Raw genomic sequence first — 20,325 nt, 5'->3', positions numbered from 1 at the left:
GTTACCTTACATAAGGAAGAGATCAAATGCCTTAACAGTTACCTCTCATATAGAGCGGCACGTGTACCCGATTGACACGTGGTGCTACCATTCTAGAGCATGCGCGGATGAGTTATGTGTATTATTTTTTTTTCGCCTCAGTGCTTCGTTCAATTTATAGTCAGCGTTCGTGTTTTCCACTTCTCTTCTCTAGTGTCCGTGTCTGCACGCCTTACCCCTTCTTCGCATTATGCGCCATTTGCTTTGGTCACGTATAACAAAAAACAAGCAGAAGGAATTCCGGTTGTCTTTCTCGCAACAAGTGAAGGTACTACTTTTTGGCGAGTGAATCCGAACCGAGTGTCTGCTGAAATAGTTTCCGTTGCCAAAGAAAAAGCACAGTATTTTAGGACGACCAGAGATGGAAGTTTCAGTGTCAGCGTTGCTTCTTTAGCATCCGCAAAGCGCCTTTTTATGCTCTCAAGTGTAGGAGGCCTGGATGTCCTTCATCCCAGAGTCATACACACGAAACGTTGGGAAAGTGAGACATGTGCTTCCGCAGTATACGGACGTGCAGCTCCTAGACTCCTTGAAAGATGCAGGAGTTATATCGGCACGCAGACAGATAAAATATTACGGCCAGGAAGATGGAGCAGTAAAGTTGCACCCACTTCACACAGCAATTCTGACTTTCAGAGACGATCACCCTATTCCAGGAAGAATTTATTTAGACTTCACCAGTCATCCTGTCGAGGAATATCTAGGACCAGCACTTCGCTGCTATAATTGCCAGCGATTTGGGCACATAGCGAAAAACTGCCGCAGCACACGTCGATGCAAAATCTACCCAGAAGGTCATGACCGCAAGGATTGCAAGTCACTCCTTCAGCCTAAATGTATGAATTGTGCGGGGAACCATGCTGCCTGCTACTCAGGCTGCCCTCAGAGCAACGCAGCGGCACAAATGCGTCGATGTGGACTTATCCATGGAAGACAACCGCGACGCAATGAACCCGTCTCAAACCTTGAGATTGTTCATCCTGCCAAGTGAACCACCACAGCCAAAATAACCAGCGGGCTATTCCTCCTCAAGAGAACAACTAAGAGTGCAATCAAGAGACCAATCAAGAGGATCACAGTCAAGCGCCCAGCCTTATGCGTCAATGCTACGGAAACCCACGCGACAACAGGCAGAAAGTAATACACCAGAAAGCTCTAATATTCGTACACATTATTATCAGCGACCTTACGCACCTACTGCAGAAGTAACGCCAGTTAATAGCGACCATACCACCGCATCGGTAACGCAACTGATTTTGCCAATGCTTTTCGCAGGTCTTAAGGCAATCCTGTCTGCCCTGCTGGAAGCAAACCACCTACCAGAAGTGTTATATAAAGAAGGGTATACAGCCCAACTCACTCACAGCCTTGTTGCCTCTGGAAGCACTATTGTGTCAACAATCCGGGCCAAAACTGCGGCAAGCAGCACATAAATAACCGCTACAAAAATGTCTCCATATTTCAGTGGAATGCCAACAGTCTTCGACGAGAGTGTGCTGAATTTCGTAAACTGCTTGTACAATACAACTTTCCAATACTTTGCATTCAAGAGGCGGGAATGAGTGATAATTGTCGCCTCTCGAGTTTTGTGATACACAAGACGTCTCGTCAAGGTGCTGTTATCGGAGTGCTCCTGTGCATCAAAAAGGACTTACCATCTTATCAAATTCAGTCCTGTGATTCAGACTTTCCGGAATTCATCGCATGTTAAGTATCCTTTGGTAAGCTGTGCATAACAGTGATTAATTTATATCTACAACCTTCAAACCGTATTTCGGTCGACGCGCTAGTGGATATCTTCAAAATAGCTCATTCTAATGTATTTTTATGTGGAGATTTCAATGGACACATTATTTGGGACAGTGATCATTGTGATGCACGTGGTAACGTTATTGAGTGCGCCATAGATAAATGCAACCTGACTGTTTTAAACGATGGATCGCCAACATTTCCTCGCGGATATAATTATTCAAGCTGCATAGATGTTACCCTGTGTTCAAAAGATCTAGTGAATGATATGAGATGGACTAGCCAGCTTAATGTATACGTAGTATCACACGGCAAGGCGGCCACCAACTTGAAATCTTATCGTCTTGAATTTTTGTGAGATTTTGAACTCCCATGGTAATGTCCCTTTTGCTGCTTGTGCAGTCAGCAGGACTAATTTCAGTTTGGCTTTTTTCTTTCTTGCAACAATGAGCACATGTAGTGCACGCGCTAACGCACGATGTTGATGGATTATAATGCTATTCTTGAACACGTTTTTAATTCCCACTTTCTACCTATCCTATCCTATCCGCTCGCTCACCTCACTAATTCACTCGCTCGCTCGCTCGCTCGCTCACTCACTCACCCACCCACCCATTCGCTCGTTCACTCACTCACTCACTCACTCACTCACTCACTCACTCACTCACTCACTCACTCACTCACTCACTCACTCACTCACTCACTCACTCACTCACTCACTCACTCACTCACTCACTCACTCGCACGCACGCATACTGTCGCGGTGCCTAACAAGAATGAGATTAAAAATAAAAGCCCATCAGAAAAAGCAGTGTCTGCGCGCATTTGTTTGGTTTTACTGTCGTGTCGATCCTCTTAAGGCGCACAGGCTACCGGCTGAGCGTAAATAAAGAGTAAAGACACGGAGGAAGCGAAAGTGACTCCGTCATCTTCGTCGGGGTCGAGCTCCGCCTCGAATTGAAGGAGCGCGCGGGCCCCCAGAGAGAGGCCCCCTCTTTCGAAGCTCGAGGCAACATAAACGTGGCTGACGGAAGCACCGATTCATCGTTGTCGCCCACGGTCGAACCGTAGCAGCCCGCTGGATAAAGTTCCGCTCGGTCCAGTTTGCTTCGCGCAGAAAGCCTGAGAAGGAAAAGAAGAACAATAAGAAGAAACGAATTGCCTCAAATACTATATAGGGTGAACGATATAGATTCGCGCTGTTTCCGTCTCCGGTCTTTACATTTGCACGAGGAAAAAAATACGAAGAGTGAACGAGGAGAAGGGAAAGTAAAAAATGTACTCTCTATGGGTATTGCTATATAAGCTGTGGGTGCCGAACGGCTCGCTTATTTATAGAAGGTAGGCGTCACTTATTTACTGTACTGCGCAAAATGAAACACATTCTCTTTTCTCTTCTCTTATATACCAGAAGACGGTTTGTAATCTATCTTCCAGGAAAGCGGCGACTCGGTGAAGTCATTTCCGCTCACAGGCTTAATTATCATCTGGAGAACGGCTAACGCTATCTTTTGGTATCTGCGGAATGACAATTTTGACGATATCATTTTATCATCTGGAGTAGCCTCTCAAGTTCTAGGTTACATGATACTTTTAGTTTGACGAATTTAAGATATAATCTGGAATAGATTCACTGAAGATTTGGAAACGCAATATTTTTCTTAACTGGCATAGTTCTTTGTTTGCGCGTTTTTAATGACCATTATTATTAGATAACCATTAATGACCATCGGTTATCTTCCCTCCTAATTACATGTCCTGCCCATGGCCATTTCTTTTTCTTGATTTTACCTAAGATATCATTAACTCGCGTTTGTTCCCTCACCCAATCTGCTCTTTTCTTGTCCCTTAACGTTACACCTATCATTCTTCTTTCCATAGCTCGTTGCGTCGTCCTCAATTTGAGTAGAACCCTTTTCGTAAGCCTCCAGGTTTCTGCCCCGCACGTCAGTACTGATAAGACACAGCTGTTATATACTTTTCTTTAGAGGGATAATGGCAACCTGCTGTTCATGATCTGAGAATGCCTGCCAAATGCACCTCAGCCCATTCTTATTCTTCTGATTATTTCAGTCTCATGATGTGGATCCGCAGTCACCACCTGCCCTAAGTAGATGTACTCCCTTACCACTTCCAGTGCCTCGCTACCTATTGTAAATTGCTGTTCTCTTCCGAGACTGTTAAACATTACTTTAGTTTTCTGCAGATTAATTTTTAGACCCACTCTTCTGCTTTGCCTCTCCAGGTCAGTGAGCATGCATTCAATTGGTCCCCTGAGTTACTAATCAACGCAATATCATCAGCGTATCGCAAGTTACTAAGGTATTCTCTATTAACTCTTTTCCCCAACTCTTCCCTAGCCAGGTCTCTGAATACCTCCTGTAAACACGATGTGAATAGCATTGGAGATATCGTATCTCCCTGCCTGACGCCTTTCTTTATTTTGGATTTTGTTGCTTTCCTTATGGAGGACTACGGTGGCTGTGAAGCCGCTATAGATATCTTTCAGTATTTTTACATACGGCTCGTCTACACCCTGATTTCGCAATGCCTCCATGACTGCTGAGGTTTCGACTGAATCAAACGCTTTCTCGTAATCAATGAAAGCTATATATAAGGGTTGGTTATGTTCCGCACATTTCTCTATCACCTGATTGATAGTGTGAATATGGTCTATTGTTGAGTAGCCTTTACGGAATCCTACCTGGTCCTTTAGTTGACGGAAGTCTAAGGTATTCCTGATTCTATTCGCGATTACCTTAGCAAATACACATACGTTACCTAGACGTAAATGCTAATGAGGCAGCGCAAAATGACGCAAACGCCGACTCCTTCAATGTTCTGTTGCTGAACTGTCCTTTTCGTTCAGCTCGTTAATCCGGGCACACACTTAGTGGCACCTACCTATTGCGAGGTATTGGCCAAGAATGGGCACAGACCGAGTGGCAAAGACCCAGAGGCCCAATGTGTCTACTCGCACATGTACGCCCGCAAGTTTTCGTCTACGCGGTAAAACAGCGACAAGTGGTCTACTCGCCAAGGCAGCAGCACCCGCAAAGTTGGCTGCAAGAGGCCAAGAAAGCTTCGCTTAGAAAACAACCTAGCGATCTCCGAAGTGATTCGCGCCAGAAACGTTGAGCAAGGACGACTGCCGGTCAACGACTACCGGCCAACTGTGGCAATGATTGAGATGACATTACATGACACGACGTTAGCGAGTTCCTCGTCGTTCCGGTTTAGCAGAGATGTCTAGCACTCAGTACTGCTAATACTTAGTCCAATGGCGGTAGTGACTGCTGATATAATGGTGCAATAAAACAAGGGCAAATAATAAGACACCGACACAGTCTCTTCACATTAATTCTCCAATTACCACGACCACGTCATTATAACATTTCATTAAGTATGTAAGGGGGCAAGAAGGCGCGATATTTCGGTGACGTCGACATAGAAAAAGTCACACTTCAAGGTCCAAGTGTATGGTCTGAATCTCGCTACCGTGGCCTCGTATAGCTCGTCGCGGCATATGCGTTCCGAAAGAAAAACGGCATTGTTGCTCAAAAAGACGCTTCGCCGCGGGAATGGATGCGAACGAAAGCGGCCGCAGACGCAGCTGCGGCGGGACATCTTAATAGCAACGTGAGCGTTTAATTCATCAACGAAGGAAGGTTGTTAACTTCTATGCCTGTCACAACATGTATTCGGGCTCTTTTTCAAGACAGCAGGTGTATTTTCCTGTAGTGTGTGTTGCCAGACCAATCTGTTTCGCCGCAGTGGAGATTGAAAGGCAGAACTGCAGCGCACTCAGGCTGCTTGAAGTAGCTGAGGCACTTAAGCACTTAGGATAGCAACGAAGAAGGCGGGGCAAAGTGATCTCGCCTCTTTAATGAACGATAATTATCAGCTTTACTTTCTTTTTATAGCTCCGTACCTCATGTTTCAAGTTAAGTGTATTTTGTCACTAATTCCTTAGACGATCACTCTTTCATTTTATTTCACTTTTAATCGTCTCTTGCCGAATGGGGCCTTTGCTTGGCATGTATTTCGGGTTTTCCTTACATTTCTTACAGCGTCAGGTTTCTCCACAGCTTGTTTCATACCACTATATCCGTCCGTTGCGTACGACTCCTTTTGATGGCTTTCGCTATTCTGTTTGTGTGCGCGCGTGGTAGATTCTCATGTGCGCACTTCATTTTTTTTTATTGTAATTCGCAGTGGTTTCTCCATGTTCGCCCTCCTCTGTATAATGGTTTTAAACCGTCGCCTTTCAGCTTTATAGAGAGTACCGTGCTGTCTAAGGAAATGACATGCCGATTACTACCTCTCATTCCGGATGTTTTCCAAGAAGAAATCACATAGCCACATTGGGAGCGAAGCTTCGCGAACGCCTTGACCAACCTTGTATAGTGTCACGGCTCGCGCGTTCGTCGTCGTCTTCCCCAGCTGGCTCCGATGCCGCTCTTCGTGCCAGCGTTCCCGTACTGCCCCTCCCTCTGCGAAGGCGCTGACGGCACTGGCCCACTGCCAGTCGGTGCGGTGATTTCACTCTCACATTCTTTGCCTCAATATATCGCGAAATGAAAACACGCATACAGGTGCGTTCAAATTTAACATTATGGAGTATTATTATTATTATTATTATTATTATTATTATTATTATTATTATTATTATTATTATTAGGACATATTTTTCTTGCTTGCTTATGAGAACACGAACTTTCCTAAACCTGCTGTCTTTATTTATTTATTTTTTCGGTGCAACAAACTTCACATGGTCGGCTGTTTTGCCCAGTTGTTTCGATGGTGCGTCAGTGCGTGTTTACCAATACACGTCGTCAAAATACTGCAAGTTGAATATAGCTATCGCCGAGGCGCTGTTCTTGACTCGAAACAAAAACAGTGAGCGTTGATAGATCGTCAGCCATTGCGCGCCGTGTGGACTGTTTAGTTGGTCATGTCGACCGTATAATACTGCACATGTGATAGCGGTACTACAATAATGTCAACTATAGCCCGTATCGTAGCCGGTTGGACTCTAACAATTGATGATGAATGACTTAGTAAAACATTTCTCACTGAAAAGTCATCGACGACGTCCTCTTTTTTTCTTTTCATCTGGTCTTGTTTTAGGTTACGATTAACGCATTCCATTAACTGTACTGCACGATGTATGGCTCTTTACGTTCGTCCGTTGTTTTCTACGCACTGCTTTTTGGCGATCATGAATAACCAACTAGCCTGAATTTCAACCCTAGTACCTGTCCCCTTACCTCTTGTGCTTCGTTCTCTACTTCTGCAGGCCTGCCACGAGACCAAGCCGGGTTTCCTCAACGTGCACATTGTAAGCCACACCCACAACGACGTTGGATGGGTCCACACTGTGAACTTTTACTACAGAAACTGTAAGTTCAACCGCGACTTGCAAGCACCGCACTCAATTTGCTCCAAGTGACATCTTATAGTGAAAAAGGGCCTAAATTGACCATCATGCGGAAAACTCTCTGTTCGCACGCTGTTACACCGACGCACAATTATCTGTTCGGCCTTGGGGAGGAAGGACACTACACTTACATAACGAAAAAAGGAAGATCTTGTGTTCTCTAGAGCGCGCGCACACACACACACACACACACACACACACACACACACACACACACACACACACACACACACACACACACACACACACACACACACACACACACACACACACACGCACACGCACACGCACACACACGCACACACACACACACGCACGCACGCTCGCACACACACGTGTGTGTGTGTGTGTGTGTGTGTGCGTGTGTGTGTGTGTGTTACTGTTTTTGTTTGTTTCTTTCTTTCTTTCTTTAGATTTAGATTCCCGGTAGGCATGAAGACATGTTTAAAGTCTTGAGACTCTCATTCGCTCCTCTTCTGTTGGATAACTGCTTCGCATTATGGGCGAAACTGAAATTTTCTCTCTCTTAATTTCAACCATAAAAATAATCGTATCAGCATAGTGTATTGCTGAAACTAATGTTGTACTAGATACCAATGAAAATTAAATTGCTTGTTCTTCGAGAAAGAGGGTCGTCGTCTCATTCGTGAATGTGCTGCACTCCCAAGCATGGGAAAACGGTTGACGACGAAGTTCCTTTTTGATTCAATGTTTTATCTCATCCGTACATTCAATTCATCAGTCGTGCCAGCTGTCGTTGTAACAGATTCTATAACTTCATATTCGCCTCTCGGGCTCAAATATTGATTCTCACGCTTTTCAGGTACATTTCATTTTTTACAGTGCCTTCTAACGCGCAAACTTAGATTGGTCCGGGTGCCTCGTCATTAAAGGCTTGTTCACCCGTTGTTGGTGTGTGATGGTACAAAATCTTGATGGCACGAATGAACTGTGCGGGCGCTTGTGGCTTAATTGTTAGAGGTTGGAGCAACTCACCGCGAGACGGTTTTTTTTTTAAGAATGCGATTAAACCTACTCGGCGAGAACCCGATCATAGATGGATGGACTGACCGATAACCCAGGTGAAACTATTTGATGGTAGGCAAAGCAACTTCGCTTAAAAAAAATGGAAAAAAAGAAAAAAAAGAAGAAACGCACCAATATGCAGACCCCGTGTAGGAATAGAATAAATTTCTGATTGATGAACCTTTCGCGCAAATGTCGCTGTAGTTTCAGTGTGAGCAACATGCAAGTATTACAACTATATAAAATAGCTGAAAATCTTGCCGAAGGCTTACATTTTTTCACTACGTAATAGAAAGTACGCATCGCGAATACGCAAACAAAAGATTAAAGATGGAAGGATAGTGAGGAAAAAAAATAGAGAAAGAGCACTTGCAGCATTAGTACTTTCCTCATTTTGAACGGTGGTATAAGTCTAAACAAATCGCGCTTTTTAGTAGCTTTCTCCACGCTGTTATAGGGTGCTAGATGCAATAAAATTACGGGGTGGCATTCACAAAGCTTGTCGTTCATAAAAGCTATTTGTCATTGACAGGTCGCCTTCGCTAATAGTACATATTACGTATAGCGTTACAGTACAGTATACGTATAGTAACGGGGCGCTGATACTACCCTATAGTATGTATAGTATAGCGACCACCCGCATCATTTTTTCCCCCTATCTGTGTTGGGTTTTTTTTTTAGCAATAAACTTCTCCTTTAGTAAACAACAGCCATGCCAAGAGCAAGTTTTTTTTTTCTTAAACACTTTACTGTGTCCTCAATTACGATTGGCCGCTGCCTATTCTTACATACGAACTGCTTTGGAGTACAAACTGCTCGACGAATACAGAGCCGGTATTTCAGCTGTTCGAGCAGGCCGACTTTTAACTGCGTCCGCACCTTAGCAGACCATGGCAGCGGTAAATAGCCCTCCGATTCATGTATATGCTCGATGCGTCATCGTGCATTCTTTCAGAGGACCTACTGCATGCGCTTCAGCTCCCGGCTCATGACTCGTATTCACAAAGCAGTTCGCACGCTAGAGTGATTTGTGAAAACAGGTTGCAATGGCTGATCGTCACAGCCGACGTGATATAAGTGGCCGACCAACGACAAACAGATCTCGGATACAAAGAGCGTTGTGAATTTGGCCCGCGCATCTTTTTGCAAACCACTGCATAGCTTATGAAGTGCTTCTTGCCATATACGAGCCCAAATTACTTTCTAGTTTTCCTACAGCTTTAATGCGCATAGATGACGGGCCTTTTGCGGATGAGATGGTCTTGGGACCGTGGCCTCCTGCGTATGTGGTGTGCAAAGCCACAAAAGCTCTGCTCCGCTTTTTCAGATGCGCCAGTTTTTATGAGCGCTTGTGGTGAACCAAACGGTGAACCCTTCATTATGTCCTTATCCGCGCAAAGTGTGAACTCATTTCATTCTTCTCATCTTTCACTCGCCTTTCCCTAATCTCCACTGCAGGGTGACCAACCGCGTTCGGCCTGGTTAACCTCCCTGTATTTCCTTTATCACTTCTCTTTCTCTCCTACGGTGTCCGTGCCTGCACGTGCTTTTAATCGTGAACGTGAACGCCTATTTTACACTGTGTTATGCACAAAAGCCATAAAGAAACTGCGACTTTTCGAACACAGAGCCGATATGACGACCTTTTTCTCAAAGTCGTTTACAACGAGAAAAATAGATGTTCGCACTCCGAAGCTCCATTTTCACGCCGGTGCGCGATTCGAAACTCCAGTGATTTACCTGGGAACATCCATAAGCGATGTGATTAAATTAATACTGGCCGTTTGATACCAGGCTGATCGCCAAAAAGTTTCAGGTGGCGCCGGTAAGGAGCGCTTTTTTGGAATATTATTTCTTCGTAGTCCCGTGCTCCTGCTGCACAAACAAAAAAACTAAAACGAAGCATAATATGCAGATTACTCTGGTGCGGCGGAGTTTTAGTCTTAGATTCTCCTGGCTAACTCTGTGGAGCCTGCAAGACTTGCCCGCCATCTCGATTTCCATCTTGAACGAACATTTGGCTCTGGTTGTAATACCACTACTCATATCCCCTCCCCTACGCCCTCCCTTACCGCCCACCCCCACGCGCTTTCTGTAAAGCGAGTTTCAACTTGGATCACTCATATCGCCAACGGCATCGGGTCTCCGTTATTACAATGTCATCGGTGTTTTGCCGCAGCGAGAAAGAAGCAGCAAGCGGATTTCTTCTTCGTGATTTATAGCTCAGAATAAGGCTTCATGTTTTCCTCATTCATCTTTACAATCCGATTTGCAAGAAAACACGTTCTGCACTCCGTATGTTGATCATGTTGTCGAGGCATTGCGTGCAGGGCTTAAAATCAAAACTGATTTGCAACAATGCGCCCGAAAAATCAAGAGGTGTCCATCAAATAAACTCATGCAGCTCTGTGCATCGGGTATCGCGCGTCAGGCAGTTACTTCATGTCCACTTTTTCGTTTCTTCAGGCGCGGTGTTGCAATCCTTGTTCATTTCTTTCTCTCTCTTCTTTCTTCACTGCATATCCCCGTCAGCAAATCCCCAGAATTTAAAACAGAAAAGGCAGAACATGCATGACGACTTCTTTTCTTTTCCTTTTTTCTTTCTTACTTTGTGTGGTATTTGCATCTTGGCATTTCCACGGTCTGATCCGCTTGTTTTCTCGGTCATAATCAGATAATCAGACGTATTCAGCGTTCCAGAAATTCAAGTTGACCCCTGCAATTTGTCGTCAATCACTTCCGATAGTACTTACTTTCCAGGATAACTTATATATGAGGCCTAATGTGCTTTTGCTGGAACTAGTGACGTTTTCGCTAACTACGCTCCAGTTTCGGTGATGCTAGAATCATTTTTGTTGCGCCCGCCCAGCACTTGCGAGGTAGGAAATCGGAACTAGCTTTACCGTGACTCGATGACTCCGTAACGCTCGGAGGTACTCACATGCAGTGGCGCCGATACGTTACATTCGGCGCGGCAGCGAGGAGGCCTGGCGAGCCTGGCTGGGAGCGCTAGCAAGATGGTGTCAGCACGTGTAGCGTTAAGACTTGCGCCGGCCTCTAGCTGCCGTCCAGCTAGTCTAACTGGCGTCGACGTAGCACACTTCAGGGGGGCACCTGGAAGCGCGCAGATGTGCGCATGCGGCAGCGCGGACGTCAACGTTGAACGGGGCGCCACCCAACCCGCGCCTGCGTCCAGCCCGACCAACCCACGCGCTGCTTCCTATAGGAGGCAGTAGTACAGCAGAGAGGCCTCTACGTGAGAGCCTGGTGAAGCCGAGGTGGGTTCTTCGCTACTGCTCACCGCCGCTGGCAAAGCCGAAGCGCGCAGTGCCGCAGCCGCGTAAAAGATGAGGGCTTAGCGAAACTGTCGAGCGGAGCTCGCGAGTCGTCGAGGCTTGCCCGAGGGGTGTATCAAGTGATTTGTGTGTCGATTTGGTGTAGACAAGCCGAAAAGACCAAATCGAAGGAGTGTGAATGATGAGGTATACATAGTACGTGGCGGAGACGTGGAGGTGGTACAGTGACGTCTAATGTATTTACTTGAGGTATGGCATCGCAAAGGGATCGAGCTGGTCGTCGCAGTACTCGGGTTAGGCTTGTCATCATTATGTCGGCTTTTTGTCTCCTCGTTTGAAGGAATATTCTACTTCAGAAGGTGTTATTTTTTTATCAGTTTATTTCTAATTTACTTATCGTTTATCCTTTGTTTCCACATGCTCTTGTCTCTGAAGCCGCCACGTGGAGCGGATGTCGCCAAATATACGTCAAATAAGCGCGTGGAACGCATTTTTGGTCGGGAGTACTCCGCGGTTATTGTGGAGTGCAATGTAGACGCGCCGATTAGGGTGCCGTGATGCCGAAAACAGGTTCTCCTTGTTCGGCTGCCACTTAAGATGTTTCTGTTCGGCCTAGTTTGCTTTAAAGAAAGCATCCGTTATTGCGACCAATGCTCGCTTTCTTCTTATAAAGAAATCTCTATCAAAGGCAATCGTTATCGTTTTCTTGCCAGCGTAACCACTCAGAAATCGATTCACTCTCTACATATTCCTCAGCGCCCTCATTTCAAAAACTTCGATCTGTTGAATTAGTTTCGGTTAAGATGACAGTCTCTTTTCTTCATCTCTGTCTGTGGAATGTGATTCTTCTTAGAATAGTAATAAGACAGAAAAAAAAGGAAATTGGCAGACTCAACTACAGTTGACGTTTACATAATGCGAAGCATTCATGATTTTTAGAGAACGGTTGTATGAATAATGTGAATGTTGTGTAGCGAACGGTTATGTAGAGATTATATGCCGTAGGGTTTATATTTATAATAAGTAAGACATGTTTGTAATGGCGAGATATAAGATTGAAAGCAAACTGAAACTCAGTGGCACATAGCCAGTGACCCCCGCGACACATCTAGTGGCACATATCCATTGCAAATACCCAGTGCGCACATGCACCCAGTAGCACATACCCAATGCACACATACCCAGTCGCCCGAGTGCCACATACCCTGTTGCCCCTGTAACACATAATTATCGACTGCACTGTCACCGGGACTGGCCCGCTTAAGCGGCGAGATGCCGCGCGCCCACGCGCAAGAAAGTAGTTGCACTCAGAGAAGGATGCTTAGCATTGAAAGAAAAGATGGAAAAGAAGAACGCCGAGGCGTGGGTGGAGAGAAATAGCAAGAAACTGGTGCCGCGCTCTTCTGCATAGTATGCCCACTCCGGTAATCTCCTCTGCTGAGACTCCCTAATACCCGGCAAGGTCAGATGGTTCAAGCGTAAAAGTTCCACCGTGTGTGAATCATGTTCCAAGCTGCTCCCACTCTAGTTAAGTTTAAGGTTAACGCTCAGACGGGTATCGTGGTGGTGTCTTGCCTGCACTGCACGAAGAGTTTCTATATGGCTTGATCGGCTGTACCAATCGCTTAACCTTAATATGCAGTCTATGCCACGCCGGTTTTCGTGTTAGACCTGTACGTCTCTTTATATTTTGCGCAACTTCTCGCTTTTACTTCCACTAATTGCCTGTTATATATATCCTGAGGGCCAAGCCTCGTGGAGACATTGCTTTGAAGGGTATCTGACTAGACGCCTGCGTCTAGTGAAGGACAAACATTTACGCGATGGGTCGATTCGGTAATGAATTCGGCACTGGGGAACCGCCGAGCGATTGTGGAGGTCCTTATTGCCTGTCCTGCGTGAAGGCGTGCCGGCGCCGCTGTCTGCACGTCGGTCTCCGCTTTATTGCGCTCGGCACGCGAAGCAAGCAAAGCTAACCGCAGAGGCAGCCGCAACAGCGAGACCGCAATGACCGGAAGGTAGTCGAATGGCGACTTGCTGCGAGAAAATTCACATACGAGGATTGAGCGATTCGTTAACGCGCGGGTTTAGTTCTGCGGTTCTTTAAACTATTTTCTGTGAGCCCTCGAAAAGAGCAGAAGAAGAATAAGCTTGCCGTAAAAGGCAGAAGGCCGCTCGAAAGCCGGAATTGTATTCCGAATTCGTTCTCAAAATGTGTCGGAAGCTATGAGTGGAATTTAGGCGAACTGCCTGAGAGGTTCGCCTCATATTGTGACGCGTTACGGTGCTATGCCGCAAAAAAAGAAAAAAAGAAACAGAAAACAAAAGAAAAGCAGATTTCGCAAGCAAGCAAAGACATGTGCAAACAGCAGTGCCAATACGATTGATTTGGTAGGACGTGAAAAATAAAACTGTATGAATACAAATGCGTCTAACTTCATATAATCTAAGTGTTACTATAGTTGCACAACTTAGCCAGAGCCCTGCAGCAGGTGTGCCATCATAAATAACTGGCATACAGCTCACAATAAAACAGTAAGAGGCAGACGTTCGAGTTTTCCTATGGCCGGTGAATTAAAATGAACGAACCTGGGCTAGGTGCGCCACAGAGGCAGGCCGATATTACGACATGTGTACCTATTTTTGCCAAGGACGGTCTTGTCACTCTTGGCGTATTAGTATCATGTAATTAATGGATAAAAATTCGGCTTTGACAAATATAGATCCGCCTATTGAAGTGCCGGCAGCTAGTCTTTCGCACGTCAACCCCGGTTAATTTCCAGTTTACTTGTAGTGGGTTTCGATCAGTCGACCTCTACATTCTGACTGTTGATTTGTTTGCCAGCTATTTTAACAAACATAAACCTATATTCAGGAACTACTCTCAGAAAATAGTTTGATGTAAAGGATACGTTTTCTTCCTTTTTTCCGAATACTCGACCTCAGGTCACGAAAGCCACCCAAATCTAGGGGCCGTGAATTTACCCACAAGTTCGCCTAGCCTGTGAGGGTGCTTCTTGACTCTCTGCCGCATGGGCTGTTGCATTCTCGGTCGTCGAGGTCAGCCAGATCGTGAGGGTCGACGGATTGCGAATAGCTCCTAAATCTGAAGGCTATCTATGACTCGGCGTCATTGATTGGTTCATGTCAACCGCAGCTGCCATATGACTCTGGATGGTCTCACTCGAAGCAGCCATCGGCCACACCACACTCGGTCAGTTCATTTCCACCGTCGTGCTCCGATAGAGGCACCGACTGAGTAGCTTTGTCAAACGTGGCCAGCAAAAGTGGAGGGAAGACGGGCGGAAGGAGATCGGTGAAAAGGAAGGCGGCTTCGGGGTTGCCACGTGCGCACCAAGCATCGACGACGCCACCGCTGCTCGACGCACGCCAGCAGTATCGCCCTGCCATCACGACCGCGACACGTTTGTCCCGCAGGGGGGGGGGGGGGGAGTAACGCGGGTGTCGTCGGAAGGACCCTGCGGTCGTCACGCCAAGTGGTTTCAGATTAATGGGCCGATCCGCGTCTTCACGGAAGAGAGCTCACGCTCCCTTGACGCGTGCACGGTGGCACCGGCACGCCCTGACGGCCCGGCAATGTACGGATAAAAGGGGATGTATATCTGGGGGGAGGGGAGCTCAAGTCTCTGAGGGGTTGCGTCCCTTTTTGGTTGGCGGCAGCAACGATGTTTGCAGCGTGCGACCAGGTCGCAGACGGCGTTCTTGCGAGGAACGGACGCGTGACGATAGCACCATAGATACTCGCGCGCGAAAAATAGAACATTAATCAGAAGAGAACGTCGCCTGTCTTTCATCTTGGGGAGATTAATTGGTATGTCCGTCACTATCTCTAACACTACTTTTCAGAGCGTTTTGTTTGGCGTTGCTGATCTGACAGCGGCGAGGATTTGTTTCAATGTGGGCGGAGCAAATGAGCATACGTGACGGTTAAAATGAAAATACATTGAATCGTCATGTTAATAAGTCGATCCTGGACGTTGCCGCGCGAAGGGATGCCGTTGCCATGCAAGGGACGTCGCTTGATTTTCTTCATGCAGCAAGGTTACGAATTCCATGAAGATGCGTACAAAGCTGTACATTCACAAGCCCAAGTACGAAGCCGCAATGTTGGAATTCGCACTCATACTGCGCTTCAAGATTAGAGCAAACTGCCGAAATACTCGTTCTAGAGGTGCTAGGCAGTGACTGCTAGCTGCTACTTGCGGTGCAGTTATATATATCAGTTGATGCCCCTGGCCCTGCCTTCACAAGAGTGTTTTCTTGCACTATAGAGTGCTTCATTTGAGCTGGCGCCTTCCATATGTAATATCGAACGTAAAATGGAACAAAACCGCACTGTAACAGTTTTTTTTTTTTACAAACGAAACGCATCGCGAGTATTACAGCGAAGCTGTCCATGGCTAGGATCTGGAAACAAATGTGTCGGAGATGTTGACAAAAACACATCATCATGTGGGTCGATTCTGGGTCAAAAAGCGTCCAAGCTCAATGGCACATACCCCTGTGGGCTCGGGGACCTGTAACGCGCCCTTGAAATACCCGTGTCACACGTGGGACGCAAGGAGAGGTCCCAGGCACAAGGGTGAGAAGAGATGTTTTTGAAAAAATGTTTTGTGCAACTTTTTCAAAAAGGACTGTTAAAAAATTTCCGGCGCCAACCGCGCAAACGCGCTGGTGCCACTGCTCGCGTGTTCGTTGTTGCCGTCTTCTTCCACAGCTTGCTTTGTTGCCGCTCATCATTCGAGCGTAGAATTTCACTTCTGTCCTAGTGATGCGGAGGCCGCATTTATGGGCGTATGAGCCAATGCTTTTAGTGGGTATGAGCCATTCATTATCTTGCGTAACGGACACATTTAATAACAGAGGTGATACGCGAATGTGTGTTCGCACCTGTATCGCCAGGATGACCACAGATTAGGAAAACAGATATGTGCGTACCTTCGTTCAGTATTCTGGGTCACCTCTGTGGCGTGCGCTAAACAGCTTCGCTGTTCATCGACCATCACAGAATGAAATGGCTCATGATTTTTTTTTTTGCTTTTTGCTTTCTAAAGCGCAGATCTTAGGCGCCCGTTCCTGCCTTGAGCCTCGGCGTCCCTCAGCGTAACCGAGCGAACGAGCACTGCGAAGGATGAAATAGCATACGCGGAGCGCGGCGGGGGATGAAAGACGGTGATAACCAAGAGCGCGAGGAGGAAAGCGGAGGAGGAGGCTTGAGAAGAAAAGCGTAGTGCCGCGCAAGACGTGTTCTGCGGCAGTGATCGCTGCGAGATTGCGTCAGAGTAACGCGCGTCGTCTGTTCATTGATGACGTCATCGTTAAGGCATGCGGTGAGCACGTCCACCGATACCATATATAGAAACAAAGCGCTGCATGAGCGCAGGTCTGTCTGCGGCGGCTGCTGTGAACCGTGCCCGCGCGGCACCCACGCGCTGCCTCTCGTGATCTCCCGATTAGCGAGGCAGTCGCGCCACACTTCGCTCCGTTTTAATCGTGCCGCACGAGACAGATTGTCCGCGCCAGCCAATATATCACGAAATGAAAACACTTATAGAGCGGCGCTCAAATGTGGCATTAGGGAGTATCTAATCGTCGGTGAATTTTTTTGTCTGATTCTAACATTGACAAAAATTATGACTGCGCAGGATACTTTCTGTCCGGCATCGCCGTCGCTCTCCCATTATTATTCGCAAGGACTTCATCTTTCCCTTGTTATTTCTTTATGTTATGCCTCGTTCAGAGGGTACCTTGCTCTCATTATCAGAGAAGAGATCGGTGAAACTTTCTGAGATTTTTACAACGGAAAAACACAGAACCCTCGCATTTTCAGCTTGACATAACGCATTAATACATGAGGGTAGCTTTAGGTTGCGTTCACTATGCTGTCGGCACTGCCAACGCTAGAACCGTGATGGACGAGTCAAATTTTATTTAAAGAACGGCAGAGCTGTCGTCCTAAATTGTTGTCATCTAGCCTGCTATCTGCACTGGGGCATAATGAATGGTAGTGAAAGTGTAGTAGTGACTGATGATGAGGGATAAAAAATGCGTGAATGTGTTTGTACATTACACAGGCGCCCCTAGTAAAGCCGGTCGTCCAGTTCCGCGAAAGAAAAAAAAAACACGCAATTCATGCCATATAGTACTTGTGCGTATCACGTGTGGTTACTTCTCATGCGAGTAGCATTCTTGGCATTGTCAAAGCAGTTTTTTACGTCTATTTATCTAGCTATCTAACGAAAAATATCAGTCCATTCCGGAGATAGCACAGTCAAAAAAACGTGCGTCATTTCCACGGGTATGTACCCCGAGGTTATGTGGGGATTTCGCGGCGGCGATATATGCTGGATAGTGCGTGGGTCCAGAGGGAAGCGCGAGTGCTTCATAAAGCATGCGTACTGGCCTGCGATGCACGCCTTATGCATGATGTGTTTCGGCTATTCGCATACCCGGAATAGTAATCGTCGATGAATGCTACGCAGATTTTGTCCATTTTATTTTTGTGTTTTTGTTAAGCATTTGCCGTGTAAAACTATACCGCATATAAACCGTTCACATCCCTTGGCCGCAGTCACGGTGGAATTCGTGTTGCTCTCCACAGTATCGTGCATGGGAAAATGGGGTTCATAGCTACGTGCCACGCTCAGAACCCCGCTCTTCCTAGGATACTTTCGATATAGCACACCAATATTGTCCAAGGCTAACAAAATTGACATCCGTATGCACACAGCATTCAAGGCCAGGCCCTTCGAACATGTCTGGGGTTACCTCGATGTGCTTCAACCGCAGCAAACATTGCCATCATGAGAGACCACCCAATAACGACTTATATAGCTGTCGACGCACTATGGGCGCATGTTCGCCATATATCCAGAATTTATGACCATCATCACGCTCGCTTGCCTGAGCGAAGGCCCGAGGTAGCGTTTTCCAGATCAATTCTGGCTAACCAGCACTCTTTGTGATTGACATACTCACCCGCAACAAGAACGCCATCCCCTCAGTGGAGCTTGAAAAAGCATTCGGTGTACCTTGCTGTTCCAGGAATTGCGAAGAAAGCTAACCGGGCCTCCGCGGCTCTCAAGCATATCACAATGAAACCTTTTCATTGTTCCTACTCTAGCCGAATCCATGTTTACACGGATGGTTTGGTCTCGTAAAGTTCAACGGGCACCATTGCTATACCATCTCGATCGGCAGTCATCAAGTTTAAGACTTCACATGTCACGACATCTACAGATTCCGATCTTGGCGCTCTTCGCGCTGCTGTGGAATACATTGAAAAACAACCATCTAGCAAGTGAGCAATATTTTGTGACTCGAAAGCATGCAGTCTTCCAAAGCGTGCGAAGTTTACGATATGGAAATTACGACCCACTGACGTCCCTGCTATGATAGGTTTCTCGAGTACGAGTTATTTAACTGAGGCAGAGCCTCAGTACAAAAAAGACGAAACCATTTTCCCCCATAACAAACTTAATATTCATTACGAGAAAAAAGAAAACAAGATAATAACGAGGAGCACACGAAAAGTACAGAATAATAAAAGCAAGAATAATAAAAGTAAGAATAATAAAAGTTGGCCGCGTTAGTCCATGCAAGGAGTTCAAATCACTCCCGGTCCGAAACAAGAAACAAGAAAAAAAAGGCGTCGCAGGTCTTATTTACTCGGGTGGCGATGAGTTGAAAGAAATTGCCCTTGCGTTGATGGTGGTAGCGACCTGGGGGGCAGGGGCAAACGACGGACGCGAACGCACGGCAAAGCCAACCCCGGACGTCCGAGTCCAAGGCCAAGGATGTGTCGGAGTCCAAGGTCATCCAAGTGCGACCGTTACACCTGAGCGGCACCCGTTCCTTGGCTCGCCGTTCCGCCCAGGCGCCTCTCACCAATGTCGCCCCAGGCATCTCGTCGCTTCCAGGCAACCTCCGCTCTTTTCATGGCGGCTCAGGATCAGGACCAGGATCAGGATCGTCACCAGTACCAGCAGGTGCAGCTGGAACAGCCGAGCGCTACGCTCGGCGGATCTCTCCAGGAACAGCCGGGGTCGTCCTGGTTCTGTCGACGCTCTCTGGTTGGGGTCTGGACACCGACGACACCGCCCTCGACATCGGCGATCTTCAAGCCCCGTTCCCGAGCGATCTCTTATTTCTGCGTTTCAGTCTGTTCTCCTCCTTTCTCTTGCGTCATTGCACTGCTGGTTTCGTGCCGCCCCCTGATTGGGCGATATTCTTTCTCCCTCGTCGTACAGTGCTACCGCCTGCCTTCTTTTTTGTCGGCCACTCGAGGGTATTCGGAGCTGCCGCTGTTCTGCAGTGTTCTGCCACCGTATTTTTCAACAGTCTTCAGCAGTCGCTGCATTTTCAACCACGACGCTTTCCACTCACTCATTACAGCCTCAAATCAACGAAATTTGCCATTGCGTTTTGAACGAGGACTGTCTTTCGGTGGCTGCCGGGATATTGTTGTATCGTTGGCATTCACCTATCCGATGACGCTGCCCGACGTGCCCAGGTTGGAGCGCCGACACTGCTTATACCTTTGTCAAGAGTACACGCTGCAAGAGAGCTTCGCAGTCTCGCGCGTACCATCACGTTGATATATTGGCGTACTCCGCGCAACTCTAACCGTCGATTATACAGCCTCGACCCATCACTGAAACTGCAATTACCGACAAACATTGCACGACATGACGCAACACTGCTGCGTCGGCTGTGGATAGGAGTGGCCTTCACTACTCACTAACTCCTACAACT

At 46.9% G+C, this 20,325-nt stretch overlaps 1 protein-coding gene across 5 annotated transcripts in view; it reads left to right on the top strand.

Moving 5' to 3' along the window:
* Positions 1-20,325, top strand: part of LOC135907442 (lysosomal alpha-mannosidase-like) — a 566,544-nt gene that overhangs the window by 399,231 nt on the left and 146,988 nt on the right. For all 5 annotated transcript variants that reach the window (XM_065439126.2, XM_070522855.1, XM_065439125.2 and 2 more), the window contains one exon: positions 7,088-7,190. In XM_065439126.2, the coding sequence (XP_065295198.1) occupies positions 7,088-7,190 (103 nt within the window). The remainder of the gene's footprint in view (positions 1-7,087; positions 7,191-20,325) is intronic.

The sequence above is a fragment of the Dermacentor albipictus genome, chromosome 1 (genome assembly GCF_038994185.2).
Source record: "Dermacentor albipictus isolate Rhodes 1998 colony chromosome 1, USDA_Dalb.pri_finalv2, whole genome shotgun sequence".
Classification (NCBI taxonomy): Eukaryota; Metazoa; Arthropoda; class Arachnida; order Ixodida; family Ixodidae; genus Dermacentor; species Dermacentor albipictus.
Note: the sequence above shows the minus strand (reverse complement) of the source record. Positions and strands in the feature narration are given on the sequence as shown.